The sequence below is a fragment of the Sturnus vulgaris genome, chromosome 2 (assembly GCF_052056855.1).
Source record: "Sturnus vulgaris isolate bStuVul1 chromosome 2, bStuVul1.hap1, whole genome shotgun sequence".
NCBI classification, from domain to species: Eukaryota; Metazoa; Chordata; class Aves; order Passeriformes; family Sturnidae; genus Sturnus; species Sturnus vulgaris.
In genome coordinates this window covers 52,262,439-52,277,211 of record NC_142244.1, presented here as the reverse complement: position 1 = coordinate 52,277,211, position 14,773 = coordinate 52,262,439, and the positions used below count along the sequence as shown (strand labels likewise).

The 14,773-nt window shown below is 40.2% G+C and overlaps 2 protein-coding genes across 6 annotated transcripts in view; one reads left to right on the top strand and one right to left on the bottom strand.

The window, feature by feature from the left end:
- The first annotated feature begins 1,620 nt into the window (after positions 1-1,620).
- Positions 1,621-4,070, top strand: ZAR1L (zygote arrest 1 like). Its single transcript, XM_014889763.2, has 4 exons — positions 1,621-2,217; positions 2,617-2,709; positions 2,840-2,914; positions 3,299-4,070. Exons 1-4 carry the CDS (start codon positions 1,621-1,623, stop codon positions 3,440-3,442), a joined length of 909 nt encoding a protein of 302 aa, XP_014745249.2. The 3' UTR covers positions 3,443-4,070.
- A 244-nt stretch (positions 4,071-4,314) lies between these two features.
- Positions 4,315-14,773, bottom strand: part of FRY (FRY microtubule binding protein) — a 219,990-nt gene continuing 209,531 nt past the window's right edge. For 4 of the 5 annotated variants that reach the window (XM_088159551.1, XM_088159552.1, XM_088159549.1 and 1 more), the window contains 4 exons: positions 11,596-11,613; positions 7,911-8,021; positions 6,301-6,494; positions 4,315-5,766 (listed from right to left, as the gene is read on the bottom strand). In XM_088159551.1, coding sequence (XP_088015677.1) covers positions 5,508-5,766; positions 6,301-6,494; positions 7,911-8,021; positions 11,596-11,613 — 582 coding nt within the window. In that variant the 3' untranslated portion in view covers positions 4,315-5,507. The remainder of the gene's footprint in view (positions 5,767-6,300; positions 6,495-7,910; positions 8,022-11,595; positions 11,614-14,773) is intronic. The other variant, XM_014889774.2, reaches the window with a different exon arrangement.

Genomic DNA, 14,773 nt, shown 5'->3' with positions numbered 1-14,773 from the left:
TCCCAGCGGGCAAATGCCACGGCCTGTGCAAAGCCTCAGCCTCTGCTTCTCCGGGGGTTTTGTAGGCCTTGGCACATGAAATGGTTGTTGATGTTCCAATAAAGAGAATGTTACTTTCCTCCACATGCATGTCCATTCCCGCTTTGTCTCGATTAAATTCTTGGCTTTGGTGATGCAACAACTTCAAGATGGGTAGAACACTCATCACCACCAACTTTGAGTTTACCATCTTCATTTTAGTGGGATGTTCATCTACTCTTGTGCCATAAAGAGGTTTCTTCCTACCTCTCCACACCAGTGCGTATGTTGCACAGTTTCATCACATCACTTCCTTAGTCATCTATCACTTTTGTCAATTTCTTGTCATACAATAATTTTCCATATCCCTCCTCCTTTCAAGAAACTTTAACTTCTAACCCTGCTGTGTTCTGAGGATAGGCAGTAACTTTCTTCCCAATGCATTTTAAAGGAACTCAAACTGTTGGTTTAAATGATGGCATGTAGTTTCCAATTAGATTTCCATCCCCATTCCCAAAGCATCTTAAAAACTTACTCTTTTTTCAGTCACACTGCCATCATTAAGTTTTAACTTGGCCACCTCAATACCCTATTTTTGCTCTGAGTTGATACTGACAGTGCTTTGAAAACGTAAGCACAACAGCCTTAAGCCATATTTCTTTTAATTATGATGAATGAGTTTCCTGAATCTGAACCTCCTTCTGCCCTGTAAAAATGCTGCTTCTTACTGATTTATCTCAGACACTTCAAAGTGTCAGATACACTATGAATGTTTAAAGACATCATCCCTATCAGGTCTTCTGTAGCTTCTCTCTTGCTGGCCCATTGGATTTTATAAAGCAATGCATTTATAAAGATGGTGAGGAGTCATACAAAGCAAGGATTTCATATCACATGAGTCCCAGGGATTTAAGGGTTCTCCAGTCTCTAAAGGCTTACATACACAGTTTGGATGATTTAATTACATTATTTTACCTATATTACCTTAAAATTGAACTAAAGTGGTATAATCATGGAAGGAGGACTATTAGTCTAATATGCACATACTTTTATTACTTGCTTGTACTACTAACACTTATTTCATTATAGAGGTATCAAGCCATTGCTTTCCCTTATGTCAGTTTGTACACACAAGTATATTCCATCTTTTCCTACCGCAGTTCAGTTGACAGAAAAAGTTCCAGGTAGATAATCCCCAAGTAATGGAACAATGGGGATGCTCTAACCTTTTAACACCTGTAAAGACTTATTTTCAGAGACGCAATTTCTTGAATTCTTTGCTCAGCTCTCCGGGGGACACCTAGTTTATCTAGGCTTTGTTAGTTTCCCAAACCCCGTTTTCCTGCTTTTAAGGCCATGAGCAGAAGGCACTGTGAGCAAGCAGCCTTCTTCTCGCTATGCAGGCCGTGTTTTTCCCAGCTGTGGCTGAATGACATCTCTTCATCATTAGTCTGGCAGAGAAGGAAGGAAGGCAGGCCGGCCGGCCTTCCCTAGCCATCAGCTGGCCTCACTTTCCCCATCAATTAGCAACAATTAGCTGCCCAGGTAAGATAAAAGCAGGGCAGGGGCACAGGTAGAGCTGACCCTTCAGCGGCAATAACCATGGACAGCTTTGTCTGCTCCCCTTTCAGCACGTACCAGAACGTCCGGAGCAGCCCCGCGCTCGGCCGCGGCTGGGACACTGCGGCCAAGCAGCCCAGCTGGAAGCAGAACAAGAGTGGCGGCATCAGCCCCTTCCTCGGGGGTCCCTTCACGCCGCTGCCCTCTGATTACCTGGACAGCTACCGGCGGGCGCAGCTCCAGGCGCTGCTATCGCAGGTGGGCCCCGCGCTGGCGCCGCGGCCGCGCCGGGCCAGCACGAAGGAGGTGGCGGTGCAGGTGAGCCTGCGGGCCGACGCGGCCGTGCAGTGCTCGCTGGGGCCGCGCACGCTGCCGCTCGCCCGTCCCTTCAGCTACGCCGCCCTGCGCTCCCCGGGACGCCTCGCCATCTACTCACCGGCGCCCGACCGCCGCCTCTTCGCGCTGCCCAACGCCGCGCCGCTCCCGGAGAAGGCAGCGTCGACCGAGGAGACCCCGACGGCGGACGGCGGCGAGCAGCAGCAGGAGGGCCCGGTGGGGGCCGCGCTGCCGCCGCGCCAGGAGCCCATGGGGACGCGGCGGGACGAGACCGCGGCTCCCGGGCAGAGAGCTGCCTTCCAGGTGCGCCGGGATGGGGCGAACCCTCAAGCAGGGCCGCCAGCAATCACCTCCTGAGCAGCACGGTGGTCCCTGCCCTGCCCTGGGCTGGCTCCGTCTCATTCTAGAGCAAAAGAGCCTCCAGCCTGTGAAAACCCACACGTGTGGATCAGAGCATGGCAGAATGGTTTGGGTTGGAAGGGACCTTGGAGATCCCCCAGTTGCAACCTCCCTTCCGTGGGCAGGGATGCCACCTAGGCCATATTGCTCAGAGCCCCATTCAATATGCTTCAAATATTTCTACATGGCCTCCTGGGCAACCTTTTTCAGTGTCTCACCATCCTCAGGGACTAGTAGTGAGGGAAGCTGGGCTGGGTGTTCTCTCACTGCTGGAGGATGCTCAGTGAACTCTTGTCTCTGCAGTTCTTGGAGCAGAAGTATGGCTATTTCCACTGCAAAGACTGCAAGACCAGATGGGAGAGTGCTTATGTGTGGTGCATTTCTGGAAGCAACAAGGTAGTTAACAAGTAATTTCTTTTCTCCTGAGACTTGCAAGAATGGCATAAAACCTCTGATAAATCAGATGTTTTGTCACAAGTTTAGATACTTGTACAAAATACTCAATAACAGAACTTGCCTTTTTCAGGTGTACTTCAAGCAGCTCTGTCGCAAATGCCAAAAGGGCTTCAATCCCTATCGAGTGGAAGCAATCCAGTGCCAGGTAAGTTAACTGTACTCCAATAAGATTGTCAAATGTCATCATATACACTTGCACTATTGTTGAACTTGATATTGACTTTACCTGCAAGAGAACTTCATTTTATTGAAATACTAGGAAATGTAATTTGGGAATTGTGTCTTGGGGTAGGTATTCCTCCTCCTGTGGATGGCTTAAACAGTTTTCATACAGCATTATGGCTTGCTACATGTATGCTGGGGTTTTGTGCTTCTAGGTGAGAAAGCTCTTGCACCTTAAATCCACAAGGTTTTTATCTCTTAAGTGTATCAGCTCCAATGTGTTGCTGTGATTAAGGAAAACCAAATGTTAGTCTAACACAGAGTGCATCCTCTTTGCTCTACTACTAATATGTCTTTGTTTCTTAAGATCTGTTCCCAGACTCGTTGTTCTTGCCCTCAGAGGAAGAGACACATTGATCTCAAGAGACCTCATCGCCAAGAACTCTGTTGCCGCTGCAGAGGCAAAAGGCTGTCCTGTGACAGCACTTACAGCTTCAAATATGTTGTCTGATCCACCAGCCCTCCTTCTGTTTTGTGCTTTGCACTTTGTCTTTTGCAATGTTTTGACTTAAGGCTTTTGACCTGGCATTGGAATATGGATGAAGACTTAAATATTATTGTAAAGTATAATAACCTCAAGTATGTAATTTCACTGTATGTATGCTGTAAATAAAGTTCAATAAACGTTTGCAGTAGTTTGATACCCCTTAGTTTCATCTTCCTTGGATGAAAGAGGAAAGTATATATGTATGAAAGCAATCTATTTGATTTTCTAGAGATAGTGGACTTTGTTTTGAGGTCTTCAGAGAATACTAAGATTCAAGCTATGATAGCAGGTTTTTCCTTCAGTCACTCAAACTGAACTAAGGTAGAAGATGCAAATATTCTGGAACATAAAGTCTGGTGTAAATGCAAATGTCTTCCCCTTGCTTCTGTCAAATGTCTGTATAAAAAAACCTCAGCTGCTTGGTAATCAAAGACTATCTGCCTGAAGAGACTGACTGTAAAGTAGGAGGAAAAAGGGGTGTAAGCTGCCCATATTTGAAAGGAGGAGGGGAAAACCTTTTGAATGGCAGTATCTGTGCCAGTGTAAAAAAAAAAAAAAAAACAAAAACCCAACTCTTTAGGGTACAGGGAAGTGGGGAGGTTTTCAGTGTCAGTGGAAAACCAATTTAATTGTTTTTGATGTTGTAGTTTCATGCTGAGTTGTAAGGATTTTTTTTTTTTTTTTTTGTCAGGCTGTAGTTATATTTCTCACTATTTTCTCTGTATGACTTCAGCATAAACCAGGAGCCAAGGATCCTTGGGGCACTGCTGGTCATGGAGACTATGTGTAACAGTACTGATTTAGACAAGAACACAATTTTCACAACAAGCACATACTGAGTTGTGACTATATATGACTTTTATACTTTAGTTAAATGGCTGTACTAATCCAAATTTCAAAGTTACTTCACAAAAACAGTTAAGTGTATTTACAATGTGAATAAGTTACATAGTTGTCAGAATAAAAGTGTCTCAGATGTGCAACAGATTTACATGCATACATTTAACACTGGACAGCAGTTAAATGTAAGAAAAAACAATATAGTTATGACTTTTATATATACATTACAAATAAAATAAGACATCTCTTTGAAGAAACTTAACATGAGAACTCGCATTTCACGTTAATATTTTTACTTTTTATACTCAAAATTTATATTAAATAAAAATATGCATGCTTAACAGTTCAAAAGATTTGACTCTGATGGGACTTTCTCCTACAAAATGGCAAGTTAAATTAGATCAACCACCCTTTAATAGTATAAATATATTCATAAAAGCAAACCTCTAGTAAAAAGCAGCCAAGGTCCTTAATAAAAAAAAAAGAAAATCTGCCAAGACCTTTCATGATCCTTGGGGGGGGCCTAAGAACAGACCTCTGCAATATGATCCAGTACCTTCAGAGACAGTAGCCTAGTAATATTAGGAAATGTACTTCATAGCAGCTCATTGTTTTAAGATACAGTAATCATATTTGATACAGTGTACATTAAATTATAGTCTGTTTACAGTTTGTTTCATATACACAGGCTCTCAGCTTTTGACCAACAAGTTTGTGAGATTCCGTGGCCAGCTTCATTCTGCCCATCTTTCACTCCACTAAATAAGGAAAAAAAAGGAAAAAATGTACAAGGTTTTTTTTTAACAAAAAATACTATTTTGTGAAGGAAACATTGCACTTTTGCCAACTGAAAATTAATTTGCTATAAAGGAAGTATTGTTCAGTGTAGTAGGCTTTGGTATGCAATGGAAGTCACTTCTTCAGTAGTGAGTTGCAGTTGCTCAGTGAAATGCTAACTGGTTTTTGTGCAACACAGAACAAAGGATGCTGTCCCAGGTGCTCTATGCTACCTCTGTCCTTACAGTATTGCTACGTGTTTGAAGTTCAGCCCACCGCTTTTTGGAGGAAATCCTAAACGTTACAAGAGTGAGTACAGTTTGACCAAACCTTTGTAAGGCTGAGAAGACATCGAGCCACCTCACTCCCACAGGGCAGCACTCCCAGCTTGAAAGGAGGCCCAAGGGTCCTGTCAGAGACTTGTGCCGGAAACGCTGGAGTCTGGAAGAAAAGTATTGATGACCCGGTAGCTCTGAGCCCGGCGGATCATGTCGCGGATCTCTATGTTCAGTTCCATTAATTTGGTGCAGATTTCAGTCAGGCTCTGGTTGGAGCCCACCAGTGCATAGGTGCCCGTCTGACCCAGGGTTTGGTGGCGGAAGTAAATATTCAGTAGTGTCTGGACTTCGTCATCAGAGCTGCTTCCAAAGATATCGTTGGGCCACAAAATCCTGCAATGAAACAGGAAAAGAACAGGCATTTCATTATGGCTTTATTGGCAGAAACAGAAGCTATATGACAGAGATCTCTAAAAGAACTTGCACATGCTTATAAGCCTGAAGCAACTCTCTGTTTGACACCATTCATTTGTTACTCATATTCTGGTATCAGGAACTGAATACACATGCAATTTCCATTATCTAAAAAAAATGCTTAAGAAAACTCATTTAAATACGTGTAAGTGAAACCGGGCTGAATGTTAGCTCATGGCAATGACATGCACCTGTAAGGAATTAACTCAATAAAAAGATTCTGAAGAGCCTCACAGGACTTTTGATCTACAAAATGTAATTAAACATATTGTTGCAAGCATATGTTTGATAGTTGCTTGTGGCACATCTCTCCAAAAGTCAATATCAATGCCCCCATGTACTTTGTTGAAACAATTAATTAATTATGCTGATCCTGTGCATTACAGGAAGATAATAAATGCATACTTTTCTAATAACACAGAAGTCTAATATGAACCATGTAGAAAAACTTGCCTGCATTCTCTTATTTGTCTGACGGCTTTAACAAGTTCATTGTTTTTCAAACACTCCAGCATGGACTGAATAGCTGCTTCAGTAGAGTTGAATGTGGGCTCAGATTCTGTCGTCAGAGGCTCAGCTGCGATTGCAGCAGTAGCTTCCTTCAGATTTTTCTTCAGCTCACTCAGTTCTCTTGACATATTTAACAGCTGTTCCAAGGAGAAAAATGAGAGATGGGTATTTTCATTCTCCATAGGCCCCACACAGAGCAGGTACTTCAAGTTTGTCCTTACTACTACATTGGACGTACACATTATGGAAAAGACCCCAATTTAATACACGGACATTTCTTAATCTCTGTACAAAACAGAGAAAATGCAAACTACAGGTTTTTTTACCTTTGGGCATCCTTCAACATTATGCTGTAGTTTTGTCTTGCTAAAATGCACTAGTATATCTAAACAAGCTTTTATTTTTCACCCTTGCTACTTTTTTTCACATCATAGTGGACGAGCTGAAGAGAACATGTACTTCTCCAAGCAAGATGTTGATATTTATTTATAAAACACATGCAGCATCTGACATGATTAACAGATGGACAGGAAATGTATAACCCTTTCTCAGGCTGAAAAGTTAATATGGCACAAGATTAATAAATAATTAGTAAGTTAATAATTTCCAAGTATCTACTTTTTCATGCTCCTACATGCTAAAAATAACCACTGTCAAATGAAGTAACAATGGAATTTCCTTCAATTTCCTGGAGCTTATGGCTCCAGCAAAACAGGCAAATGTCATGGTGAAATAGCTCACCTTTGTACAATGGGCTGTATTATTTATAACAATTTAACAAAGTTGTAACTGTGAAATACACATACAGAAATCAGTAAGGAATACAAAATAGTTCTAAAACTTAGACTGCTCAAGTAGTAGTAGATGCCTATTGTCCTGTCTTCTCTTAAAAGTGAACAGTGCAGTCACATTGTGAGCCAGCCTTCACAACATACAATTTATTGTATTCTTAAGACACAATAAATACTCAAACTCTTTTTACTCTCACAGCACATCTGATAAAACAATTTCTGTTTATAGGCCATCTCTAAACTACTAGAGTATGTCAAAAATACAGGTAATAGCTTCAAATTTTATTTTATAAAGCAGAGTACAACTTCTTTTCATCAATAGTTTAAAACATATACATTTTTCTTCGCATGCAATAGTAAACTAAATCTACCTTTAAACGATAATCATTCAGCTTAAAGTGATCACCTCAAAGATGTTTCAAAGAATTATATATTTTAAGCAACTGCTGAAAATAAACTTGACTAACAGTACTGTTCTTGTGAAGTTTTTTTTAAGTAAGATGCATGGATTTATCTAAAAACAAAAAGCTGTTTGGATAAAAAGTGAGAGTGTGCCATTTCAAAAGTATTTAAAGAAAAAGGCTTGTAAACATTACAGAATTAAAAATACAGGACATTAATATATTTAGTTATATATGCCTGCAGATTTATAGTTAGGGTGAAATAATGTGATCCTTCTTGTTAAGCCCATAGAAAGAAAAAAATAAGAACATGAAAATAAAGTGGAATTTTCAGTACAGGACTTAGTATTTTGTTACATACCTCTGGCATGGAACTCACTTCGTGCACTTGTCCAATAAGTTTACAGTAGGACTGAAAAAGCAACAGCAGCTGGAAGTGCAGTTTATATAATCTCTGACAGAGTTCCAATTGCTATGGAAAGATTTGTAGGAGAAGAAGTAATTAATAAATATTAGTGAGTTCAGATAATTTTTGATAACTAACAAAACACATTGAGATAGTTTGTTCTCAAAAACATTATTTTACTGAAGTATGATCATATACTATTTCAGAAAGTAAGTAATAATTTTTCTTCTGCAGCTAAGTCATATATGACACTGAAAATTATGACGTCTAGCTCTCACATAGCACATATAAGCATCAGCCTCAAAACATTCTGTTTTGGTTAGCTTCACTAAGTTTGCAGCAGGAAAGCAGAGACAGAATATGGAGGAAGTGACTTTCCTGCACAGAACATGAAACTCCTTTCAGATATGGTCGAAGACCTCTTCTAAGGGATGGAAATCTAAGAGAAAAGCCTTGAAATAGTTGTCCAAGATGGTCAAGGCTCCTGCCTGCTCCTCTGAGGGGACAGAAACAGAGGTAATAATTCTGTCTGGGAGCGTGAAGGAGGAAATGCCAACCTGGAACTTTAAACACTGCTCATGAATTTTCCACCATCTTAAAGAAACTATACAACAGATGGATGGAGTTTAATGTATAAGAGGGTATTTGACTTCTGTGAATTATTCTCCCAGATTAAGTACATACTGCTCTATGAATACTCACTTGTTTCTTCCAGTGTGAAGTGCAGCATGACATAAAAGATGTCAGACACATTGAAATACTGGGTGATGGGCACGGCTGCTAGAGAGGTCAAGTTAATGTGCTTATGGTTCCTGGTATTCTTGTGTCTAACAGAAGGGGAATCTCGTAGTTCCACAGCTGGATCGTGGTGAAGGAGGGAGGAATATATAATCTTCAGCTAATTATATAAAAAGTGAAAATCCTGCAAGTTCAAGTCTTGACCTTGTACTGACCCTTTGGCAGGAAAGCCTTACAGACTTCTAACTGTATTTGATTTGCCTACTGTGACAGACACCATGACCAAGGGTGGGCTCAGTGGTATTTCCATCTGTTTGGAGGAACTAAAGCAGAGTTTCATGCCAAAACTGGCAGAAAAGAAGAAGCTATTAATGTTTGCTTCTTATATATGCTTAGTTACCAGCACATGCTGCAGCTCTTTGCTGAATATGTGACTGTGCAAATGTCAGCACAAACACTAACAGAAAGTACTTTAATGTACTTTAAGTACATTATAAATGTTAATTTGGCTGAAGTGTTTTATTTACATATGGTTCAACATTTAACTGCCACATTTTTTATTAACAAGCCAAAATTAGAACCAGTTTAGCATTCCAGTTCCCCAAATTTCTGTACCAGCCTCACAAGGCTGAGGGGCAAAGGTCAAAAGCAAATTTCATCTCTGTTCATCAGGGTGAGGTGGACACCAACTACCCCTCTATGAACAGACAGCCAAGGGCACTGCCAAAATGAGGCAGAGTTAGTCTCCTTCTAAAGGGGCTTTATGGAAGAAAGTGGGAGCAGGAGGATAGTGCCAAGCCAGCAGGTGTCAGCCTTGCAGGGTTTGTCCTGCTGAAGGGCAGGCAGACAGGGCTGCTCACACCTCAGCACCAGCACAGCAGCAGAGCTCAGCACTGTCAATCTGCCTGGTCTGAGCTCTGTGCCATTCTGGATCTGGTACCTGCATTGTTATGCTTAATGCCTGTAACTGGTGGGCAGCATTGGAGTACCCCTGTCCCAAATGGAAAGGAGGAATTTCAGCAAGGAGGAGTCCTTCAGCAAGTTTGCAGATGACACAGAAGAACGGGATGCCATCCAGGAGGACATGGACAAACCTGAGAAGCGGGCCTATGAGAAACTAATGAGGTTCAACAAGCCCAAGTGCAAGGGGCTGCACCTGCGTTGGGGCAATCCCAGACATGAGCACAGACTGGGAAGGGAACTCATTGAGAGCAGCCCTGTGGAATTCTCGTGGATGAAGAGCTGAACATGAGCCAGCAGTGTATGCTCACAGCCCAGAAGACAAACCACATCCTGGGCAGCATCAGGAGCACCTCTCCTGTGAAGACAGACTGAGAGGGTTTAGCCTAGAGAAGAGAAGGCTCCAGGAAGATCTAATAATAAACTTAAAGGGGCATATAAAAAACTTGGAGAGCAACTTTTTACAAAAGCAGATCATGGTAGGACAAGGGACAATAGCTTTAAACTAAAAGAGGAGAGATTTAGATTAGATGTTAGGAAGAATTTGTGTGGAGGGTAGTGAGACACTGGAACAGATTGTCTGGAGAAGCTGTGGATGCCCCACCTCTGTAAGTTTTCAAGACCAGGCTGGATGAGGTTTTCAGCAACCTGGTCTAGTGGAAGGTGTCCCTGCTTATGGCAGGGAGATTGGGACTGTATGATCTTTAAGGCGCTTTCCAACTCAAACCATTCTATGACCCCACCAGACTGGATATGACAGCAAAGACCCACAAATGCAGAAAGAAGGCCCAGCAGATCCGTGGTGGGGAGGAGATGTGCTAGGGCAGAACTGACTTGTGGACAGGGACAAAGCCCATCAGAACAAAGAGGTAGAGCATGAGGAACACTGCCAGGGAAATAAACCTGCCCAGGGGCTGTTCTCTGTAACCAAGGGCACAGAGCACTGCCAAATTTGTGATCGGGTGGCTAACCATTCTCATCCCAAAATAAAGACTGACTGTTTAGATACAGTCTCCTGGAGATGTCTCTGGCTTCTGTCTTCTCTCAAACCATGCTCAGGCATGCCAGGGGCTGGCTGGTGGCCCAGACAAGGAAGGTGCTGACCCGAGTGAGTGCCAGGCTAGGGACATTCTCTTCCTCCCTGGTCCTGCTCAGCTTGCAAGTAGGGGCACAGCCCGAGGTTCCCCAGCAAGGATCAAATTCACTCTATTCAAATTTTGGAGACCTGGCAACATGACATAGCAATTGCATACACATATAGCTGGAGCTGTCAGGGAGTTAATTATTAATTGAAAACAAGCATAACATCATTAAAAAAACCAACAAAACATCTCATGATAGCTTGGCATGTAACACTGGATTTTTTTTTTAGTCCTCGGAGAATTCAGTAATTCAGTTTCACCCTTCTGGTGAAATTGCTAACCTGAATGAAAATAAACTAAGGTCAAACTAATGGTTCTAGTTTGACTCACTTAGTATTTAGTTACTCTGTCAAGAAACTCAATTTTTGTTCTTCCAGAGTAAGTATTAGAAACTAATAGTGGTGACACTGCTCATCAACATATTTGAATGTAACATATTTGAAATGTAACTGCCAACCATAAATTGTAGTTTTTCACTAGGACAAATGGAAAACTATTAATTATAAAATAACAGTATTTCCTGCCCCAGCATATTACATCCATTCAAAAGCTTGATCTGTAAAAATGTATGTAAATGATCATTTGAAACAGCATATGAAAGTGTCAAAATTTTGGCACAGTATTTTTTGATTTCACAAAACATATGTTAGTAGATTATTTTAGTCACTGCATTTGGAACCACATATTGTATAGGAAAATTATAACAAAGAAGGGAAACATGCTTAGAAGTAAAACAGTAGAATTGGGGTGTATTAGCCCATCCAGAGATGGACAAAAAATATGAAAGAACTTCAACTTACTGCAAGAGATTCCATTTGCTACACAGCAAGCATGGCACAGGAGAAAAGGAAAGGAAAGAAAGTATAGTGTCAGTGTAATGCATGCAGTAGGAAGCACAGCCCATCTGTAATAGCATAACTCGTCAGCAGTATTAGCAATGCTTGCCTCAACCTGATAACTGGTTGGAATATCACATTCAACATGCACAGCATTCTTAATAAAATCAAGCTTTAATTCTAATGGTAAATTCCAGTCTAAATATCCTCAGTTAGATCTTCAGATTTATTAGTTTAGATTTATCCCACCCAGTAACTCAAGAACTTACAGTGAAGTAGTGTTAGAAAACTCTTGAAGTAACACTTTTATTTAAATTTTCTTTCTTTCTTATTAAAAAGAGCTCATATTGCAAAGTACTAAAACAATTAGAAATGATTTTCAAGTGATGACCAAAACTGAACTTTGCTATTTCTAAACATTTTCTTGTTTAAAAGTACTTTTTTTTTGATGAATAGATCTAATGAAATTGGCAGGATAAGTTTTATGGCTGCTGGGCTTATTACTTGGCACATTACAATGGAAACGTTTTGCAAATAACTTTCAAGTTATGACTATCATAAAAAAATGCATTAAAAATGCCAGTTTTGTTTAACTACATGGCAATGTCACAACTTCAGACAGCCTTGTATCCCTTCCTCTGACTGGTAATGATTCACTGGTTTATAATTCTGAAGCTATTAAAATGTCAGTTTAAGTCTTGTTGCAGTAATAATAAAACTTCTAATTGACTTACATTAGCATTTCAAAGATTAGGGAACTAAGTGCTCTCTTCGAAGCATAAGTGTTCCTCTTTTCTTTGCCAAGAACTAACATTTGTACTCTGTGTTTGCTTAATGCAGCTTTTCTTATTTTATAAATATTACAATCTCATTATATTTTACATGAAGAGAGTCATCATGTAAATTCTGTAAGTAAAAAACATTAACTACATCTGCCCAGTTATAGCCTGATGTCAGTGCATATGCACAGTGTTAATAAGCATATGGAATTCTTATTAAAATTATTTACCTTACCATCAATACAAACGCAGAAAATGCAGAAATGTGAAATAATATTAACTTTGATGAGCCTAACAGAGTATTGTTTTCTTTACATTTGCCTTACTATTAAAATATATATGTGAAAAGTGTTGCCCCAAACCCTGCACTACTTTTCTACAAAACCATGACAAACTAAACTTTAAGCTCTTGTGATGCTTAATTTTTTTCCTTTAACATTACTTGAATAGTTTCTTCTTCTATTCAGTACTCTTCAAAAAAACCCTCTATATCTTGGCTTCCATGCACATAAATGAAGCTTTATAAAGCTAAATTCAAGATAAGAGAAGGACAAGAGCAGACAGATCACTCTGTTCCAGTAAACCCACAGGTGTGCTGGCTTGTGTTTTTCAGATCTTGTTGTCTCTCCTAAGCTACTCTGAAGTTTAGCATGCCACCAAGTTTGACTTAGACTTTCAGAAGTACTGGAATCCATATATAATTTCTAATTTGCCATGGAATTTACTTTAAAGAAGGGGGAACAGGGAGGCGGAAGCAGCAAATAAGTGAATTCCATGGTCTTTTTTGCCAGAAAACACTGTCTTCTCTGTACTACTTCCAAAACCAGGGAAAGCAAAAAAAAAAAAAAAAAAAAAAAGGGGTGGGGATGAGGAAGGGGTTTCATATCACATGAAAAACCCTTCTTTACTGGAAGAAAATATACTGGATACAAAATTTCCCTAAGCCACTGATGCTCAGCTCCATATTGCTCTCCAATATCCTGACTGTAACTTCCTCTCTCTTTCAGCATAAAATGAAAGATTCCTTGGAAGTTGAAAAGAGATTAATTACTGGCTTAAGTGATATTTCTTTTACTCCACAGCATCAAGGGCTCAGGTGGAATGATCATAGCCTTCATACTTTTCAATTTCTGGTTGAATTCTTAGCGTAAGGAAAGTGTTTTAGATTAGTTGATAGACACTACACAAACAGTGGATTTGGCAGCTGAAAATACCAAATGTTTAGAGTACTTGGATCATTTGCACAATTATTTAAGCAGCCAGTAAATGCAGCATCTAAGAAGGACACACTCCCTAGCAGCAACACTTTTGATTTTTTTTTTTATTCCTAGAATTACTATTTTGTATTGTTAGCAGAACAGGAAGACATCAAGACACTAATTTTTAGACCTCAGATTTTCTTGCTTTTATAAGGAATCATTTTTACATACTGAAAAGAGATGACAGTTACATAACTACTTCAGTGATTTACTGGCACAGGAGAGTCCCAGCATAAGAAAATAACCATTGCATGCAAGGGTTTATAAAATGCAAGAGCATTTTATTAAGGTATTCTATTTGCCTTAACATGTCAGCAGACAGAACCTTTTTCCATTATCTAGCAAGCTGAGTATATACACAAACTTGTATATACACCAGAGATAAAGAGAACAGCATATGCTATGCATTCATGAATATCCACTGGTCTTGAAGGATAGTAGAAACTGCTCTGCATAGGGAAATCTACACACAACTGTGCTCCTCCTTTAGGAAAGCTGCCTGCTTGGGCCAATTTTACATCACTGTCGAACCATGGATCTTTCAAACAACAGTCAGATCATTGACTATCAAGAATTTCAAGCTTAGCAGTGGTCTCACTGTGCCTTAAGCTTTACCATATCTCAACTCAGCTCCAGATCACTGTGGTCCCAATGGGTACATCTCCAGTCTTTTTGGTGGCCTAGAGTGATTGTACCTTTAGCCACAGGGAAACTCACAGGTATATTCTGATTTTGGGGGGCAAATTTTTATGGAGTGCAGCATGTTTTAAATATCCATTAACAGTCTGAGTTTGCAAAGCCCACGTTCATTAGCTTGTGGTAAGGAAGGTTTGAGAAAGTTGTATACTGACTTTGGACTTCTAGAGTAAACTGAATGTCCCATTGGGAAATAAATACTTATTTGAATTAGCAGTGTTAATTGACAAGAAAAAGGGGATCTTCCAAATACAGTTTTTCCAGAAGAGTAAACAAGAAACAAACCAACCCAGTCTTTGACTAGATTAAGAAAACCTTTTCTTAATAAGGCTGAAGAATGTACTGAGAGCTGTACTCATCTAAGACTAACACCTTGACAAACAGCACAATGGCATGTGAAGTTATCTT